General features: G+C 43.2%; 1 protein-coding gene across 4 annotated transcripts in view; it reads left to right on the forward strand.

Moving 5' to 3' along the window:
• Positions 1–5389, forward strand: part of IKZF2 (IKAROS family zinc finger 2) — a 136092-nt gene extending 130703 nt beyond the window's left edge. For 3 of the 4 annotated variants that reach the window (XM_032778383.2, XM_032778385.2, XM_075069946.1), the window contains one exon: positions 2492–5389. In XM_032778383.2, the coding sequence (XP_032634274.1) occupies positions 2492–3216 (725 nt within the window). In that variant the 3' untranslated portion in view covers positions 3217–5389. The remainder of the gene's footprint in view (positions 1–2491) is intronic. The other variant, XM_032778386.2, reaches the window with a different exon arrangement.
• The last annotated feature ends 844 nt before the right edge of the window (positions 5390–6233 follow it).

Here is a 6233-nt window from a genome sequence, read left to right on the forward strand (position 1 = left end):
CCTGATTGAACTAACCTCGTTATCTCTAGCTTGCTTGCTAGCATATATATACCTGCCCTTGGAAATTTCCACTACATTCATCTGACGAAGTGGGTATTCACCCACGAAAGCTCATTATCCAAAACGTCAGTTAGTCTATAAGGTGCCACAGGATTCTCTGCTGCTTTTACAGATTCAGACTAACACGGCTACCCTTCTGATACTTTCTTATATAGGCTCCTATTATCCCCCACCCCCATCCAGATTTTTCACACTTGCTGTCTGGTCACCCTAGCCTTGGAGAACCATGGCAAAGCTCTGATTCATCCAGGTGCTTTAACTTGTGGCCTGATTTGAAGCACATGAGTAATGCCATTGAAGTCAGTGGGACTATCCATGTGCTTTAAATTAGGCACATACATAAGCATGGTAGTTTGCTGACTCATGGTCCAAGTTCCCAAGCATAAGTGATGTGCGGACTCTGAGAATATAACCTAATTGTTCCATGTATAATGTAAAATCATTTCTCTTTTCACACATTGTTTTAAGACAAGGCAAAGGGAGTGGAATATCCAGTTTTAATTATTACAGGTGATGTTGCTATATTGAAAGGTACTGATGCCTTTCAGGAGAGCTGAGATTGTGCCTGTTTCTTTCGTGTGAATGCTTTTTGCCCCAGGCAGATTTGCCAAAAGTTGAAAGAGAAGTCTGAGGTTTTTAAGTTCCTAGACAGACAAAGTAGTGACATTGGTGACTACCTGAATTAATTTATTTGCAGTACTGAGTGCGTGTTTCTGTCGGGTGATAGAGTGGGAAGTGGTGAGAGAATGAAATGGGGCCAGATTCAGCCAGGTATATTAAGAAGAAACACTGTACATATCACTGGAGATGTACCTTATGTCAGAACTGAATTTTTTCCCATAATTGGCATGATTCGCCACTATGTTGTTCCATTTAAACCCTGCTGTACCTCAACGGTTTTAACAGGGTTATACAAGTCTACATTTGGAGTAACACAGTGGTAAATCATACCTTATAGACTTGACTTATGTCAGCGAAAGTGATATTCGTTTAGCCTCTGCTGTGGATAAACTAAACCATGTGATTTTGTTATATCAGTATCCTGATATATACACAGATAGACAGACTGTGTTCTTTAAAAGAGATGTTTCTTTCAGCCTGAATAATTGAGTGAAATGCAAAATTCAACCCCAACCTAGGACCTATGGTTTCAGCTCAGCCTCCCACTACCTGCATCCACTACTGCGGTCTATGGGCAGATGCAACCACCCTTCACCACTTCTGCAGACCATTGCATCTGCACACTTGCGGGTCTACAGGTTTGTTAGGCCCCAGTATTGCTGCCCTGTGTGGCCATTGTTTAGAGAGCCTCCTCAATACAGCCCCACTGTGAGGTGTGAGACAAGTTGCGTGTCTCATACAGGTGTCTCTGCATCATGGCTGATTTAATCTTATGTTGAAAAAGAAATCACCTTTTGGCCTGATAGTCAGGTGGTATAAACTGGTGTAGCTCCACTGATGTCAATAGAATTACGCCCTTTTCCATCAGCCGAGGAGCTGGTCCCATATTTCCTCATTTGGAGCACAGAGAACATCATCTGATGGTTTCCATCAGGTCTGGAATTCATACCAGCCATAGGCTTATCTAGAGTTAAGACTCAAGACTGCCTGTGCGGAGGGTGCAATCCCATCCCTGGGCAGAGGGCTCGCATAAGTTCTCTACACCACATATAGAGCTTAAGTGGCACTTGAAGGGTTCCTGGTGCTGGCCCTCTGCCCGGGGGTGAATTTCACCCTCAGTCAGGAACATAGCTGGTCATCTGTAGAGGGCAGTGAGGGATTTTTTTTTTTCTCCAGTGTATTCTGTGGTTTGGGGATGGTTGTTTGGTTTGGTCTGGTTATTGCTGACTCCTCTGAAACATCACAGATGGCCACAACTACAGATGGACACTGGACTGGATGAGGTGTTGCTCTGAGGTGGTACAGAGCTTCTCTCCACTCCCCTCCCCCATCCCAGGTGCTTCTCTGGCTGGTTCTTGCTTACATGTTCGGGGCCTAACTGATCACCATATATGGAGTTGGGAAGGAATTTTCCCCCAGGTCAGATTGGCAGTGACCTTGGAGTTTTGTCTTCCTCTGCAGTGCGGAGCAGGGATCACCTGCTAGGATGATCTGGGTATATCTCACTTAATCCTTTCCCTGCCACTGCAGAGGCCTAGGCACTGGTGCATCTTAGTCCCTCCTGTTTTTTTTTCCTGTGGCCCACTGTAGTTAGTCCCCTGAGGGCTGTAATACCTTGGTCTAATTGTGGTTGTTGGGCCTAGTGTGGAGACGGTTGGGTGGTGTGTAGTGGCCTGTGATATACAGGTCAGACTAGATGATCAGATGGTTCTTTTTTGCCTTAAACTCTGTGATTAACACAGGGTTTTTCTCTATTACAGTTGAATGTCTAGGTGACTTTTTTTCTCATTCATTTTGTTCTTGCCTTTAGGTGAAAAGATCATGAGATTTGGCTATCCAGATATTCACTTTGATATGAACTTAACCTATGAGAAAGAGGCTGAGCTGATGCAGTCTCACATGATGGACCAAGCCATCAACAATGCAATCAACTACCTTGGAGCTGACGCACTTCATCCCCTGATGCACCACACACCAAGCACAATAGCAGAGATGGCCCCAGTCATCAGCTCAGCTTATGCTCAGGTCTATCATCCTAACAGGATAGAAAGGCCCATTAGCAGGGAAACAGCTGACAGTCATGAAAACAACATAGATGGCCCTATCTCCCTCATCAGACCAAAGAGTCGACCCCAAGAAAGAGAGGCCTCCCCCAGCAATAGCTGCCTGGATTCTACTGATTCGGAGAGCAGCCATGAAGACCGCCAGTCCTACCAAGGAAACCCTGCCTTAAATCCCAAGAGGAAGCAAAGCCCAGCTTACATGAAGGAGGACACCAAGACTTTGGATGCCACAAAGGCTTCTAAGGGCTCTTTAAAGGATATCTATAAGGTCTTCAATGGAGAAGGGGAGCAGATTAGGGCCTTCAAATGTGACCATTGTCGAGTTCTTTTCCTAGACCACGTCATGTACACCATCCACATGGGTTGTCATGGCTACCGGGACCCATTAGAATGCAACATTTGTGGGTATCGAAGCCAGGACCGCTATGAGTTCTCGTCGCACATTGTTCGAGGGGAGCACACATTCCACTAGGCCTTCTCATCCAAAGGGGACTCTTATGAAGTAGAAGAACTGCACATGAAGAAGTACTGCACTTACAGTCCCACTTTTCATTGACCCACCTTTTGTTGTTGTTGTGTTGTTGTTGCTGTTGTTTAATTATTATTATTAACCTTATTGTATGGACCCAACCTCAGTCTCTCTGCCCAGTTTAAGAATGGAAGGAAGGAAGGGAAGGGATGAGAGAGTTTTGTGTTGTTGCTGTCATTCTATTTTGGTGATCTGTCTAGCGTATTTTGTGGGAATTGAAAGGCAGTCCATTTCTGTCACAGTTAGCCGTACATCATGTCATATGTTGGGTATCGCTCAATTCTGGTAGCTGCTTTAAAGTCATAATGAGTTCCCACCCAATTGTAGATTAATAATTTCAGGCAGATAGGTAGAAACATTTCAGAGGAAAGCCCTTTCAAATGTATAGCTATGGTGGGGAAGATAGGGGGAGTGGGCAATTATATTCTACAGAATGAACAATTATTTTTAAAGCAAAACTCTTTTATTTTAGGGATTTAGGAGCACGAATCAAAGTCAATATTCCTTGCAAAATTACTTCCATGGGTGAGCTATGTCCATGGCTTCTGTGTTTACTTCCCCATGGAATGTATACAATATGTATGTTTAACACTGTACCACATAACAAGAGTTTAGTTTCATAAGTCTTGGGGCCTCCTGTAGTAAGTTTGAGGTTCTGTGATGTTATTTTACTTAACTTATGAAGCACATTTTTAGAATTGCTGATTGGCTGTTATTCCATAATTGTGTTGACTCACTGGCTTCTTATAGACCTCCTAGTATCCAGACCTAGTTAGTTGCACCATGTGTTTTTAAGAAACAGCATTTACAAATAGCATTCTTTTACCTAGCTTCTAGGACAGTAGATATCCTAGGAGTGAATACAAATTCTGCAGTTTACTCAAGAGATTCTGCTGCTGTTCTAAAATAATTTGGTTTTTAACGTTGCAAATTTTAAAATTGCAGATGTGCTAGTAGCAAAGTGTTCTTTAAACCATATATCAAAAACTGTCTCATCTGATCATCTACAGGATCAGCCTTTCAGCGGCAGCCTAAAGTAAGGCTTACACCTTGGAAAACACTGGTGGCCAGTTTATCAGCTGGCATTAAGTAATCATCAGAGCTCTGTTGACTTCAATGGAATCTTCTAAGCTACACCAGCTCAGGATCTGGCCCTAGCTAGCCACCTCTCCAATGAATCCTTTGCTTTGTGATTTGTTGAATCAGTGACTACCTAGTATCCTTAATTCTTCTTTATTTTTTGGATAGAAGCCCTTACAGGTCTTGATGCACCCCCTCTGCTCTAGGAAAGTGCGAATGCCATGCAGAAAAACAGTTGCTAATTTGATTTGATATCACTTCACACTTTAGGGAAAGGGTACATGAGCTAGAGACACTAAGGGTAGTTTGATTTAGTATTATTGACATTTACTAATTTCACTGCAGAGAAGAAGAAGAAAAAGTTGGTATGATCAGGCCATTTAAGTACAGACCAAACAAGAACAATGCCGACTCTTTTTTTCCTTTTTTTTTCTGACAATGCAAGACAGATGCCCCAGTCAAAATCCTGTAGGTTGAGTTGATTGCTCTACAGAAAGTAAGCTTAAACACAACATGAAACCCAACTCTTTTTATATCAATCATTATTGAAAGTGAACTGCAAAAACAGAGCTTTAACCTGGAAACATTTGCACAAGTGCGTAGCCTTTTTGCACATGGGTACCTTGGTTGAGTTCAATGACAACTTTTCATATGAGTAAAGTTACTTAAGTGCATATGCAATTGAAGGATGAGGCCATAATGAATCCCCATTTGCTCATTTTGGTCTGTTTTTCTTATCTTGCCAGACCTACAACATTAGAAAGTAGGAGCTGAGTGGTATTGATTGAAATCTTTTTATGGCGACACACTTGGCAGTTAGAACCTGTGTTTTGAAAGGATACAGTAGATCATGGCCAGATTACCTGATGACTGTTTCCCGGCACTGAAATGCTATTAAGTAGGAGCTGGTAAAGTTTAGCAGTAGCCTCTTAATTATAATACAGTATGGATAGAAATGTCCCCTTATGTAATGTGAGAGCTATCAAGGATGGGAGAGAATGGACTTTGAAGAGACAGATAAAAAGAGCTGATTCCAGCGTTGTCCTTGACGTCTTTTTTTCTTCCACCTTTATTAAGTTGATACAGTTAAAGCTCAGGCAAGACTAGATGCCCTATTTCTCTCATTCTCTTGTGCCTGACACAGTCAAAGTAGCTAATACCCTGCTCATGACCACTGAACTCTTTCTTTGACTCCAAGGATAGTTATTAAAGGGCATAGATTCCCCTCTATTAATGGGAAAAGAAGGGAACTGCAATGGCCAGGAGATGTGGAATAGGATAGCAGTTCCTCCTCTGCCCCACCATTGCTCTGTAGGGCTGATCCTCTGTGGCTGTTGAGGTTGTGCTCCGGGGACAGGATTGGGAGATAGCTGGATTGTGTGATTTCTTCTCCATGAAAACCCGTGGGGATTACCTTGCCGGAGATGGCAGTGATCAAGTTAGCATTGTGTCCTATGGGTTCCCCCTTCACACTCTGAAAACCCCACTGTCTGGGCTGGGGGTGGAGGGGGCTCAGTTTGGGCACAACCACAATGGCATAGTTCCAGAAGCAGCCACGGTCCCGTTGTGGAGAGGGAGGAATAGGAAGCAGTGCATTGACAAAGGGATTACATCTGCTTGTCTCCATCCTTTGCCCATAACCTAAGACCCATAAAATTTCTCTCATGACATGACCTGTCCCTTGCCTCCTCCTCAGATGGCAAACCCCGACCCCAATGTGACAATTGGGATGTTCCCTGAATGGTTTCCTGGACCCCATGTGGATTTTCCCTAGCTGTGGTATGATCTCCTTTCTTTTAAAAGGTGATCGTGAATTCTGCCGAACCATGACAGCTGATTGGAGAACAAACTGTAAAATAAAAAGTTCTCAAAGTCATTAG

The sequence above is a fragment of the Chelonoidis abingdonii genome, chromosome 10 (genome assembly GCF_003597395.2).
Source record: "Chelonoidis abingdonii isolate Lonesome George chromosome 10, CheloAbing_2.0, whole genome shotgun sequence".
In the NCBI taxonomy this organism is placed as follows: domain Eukaryota; kingdom Metazoa; phylum Chordata; order Testudines; family Testudinidae; genus Chelonoidis; species Chelonoidis abingdonii.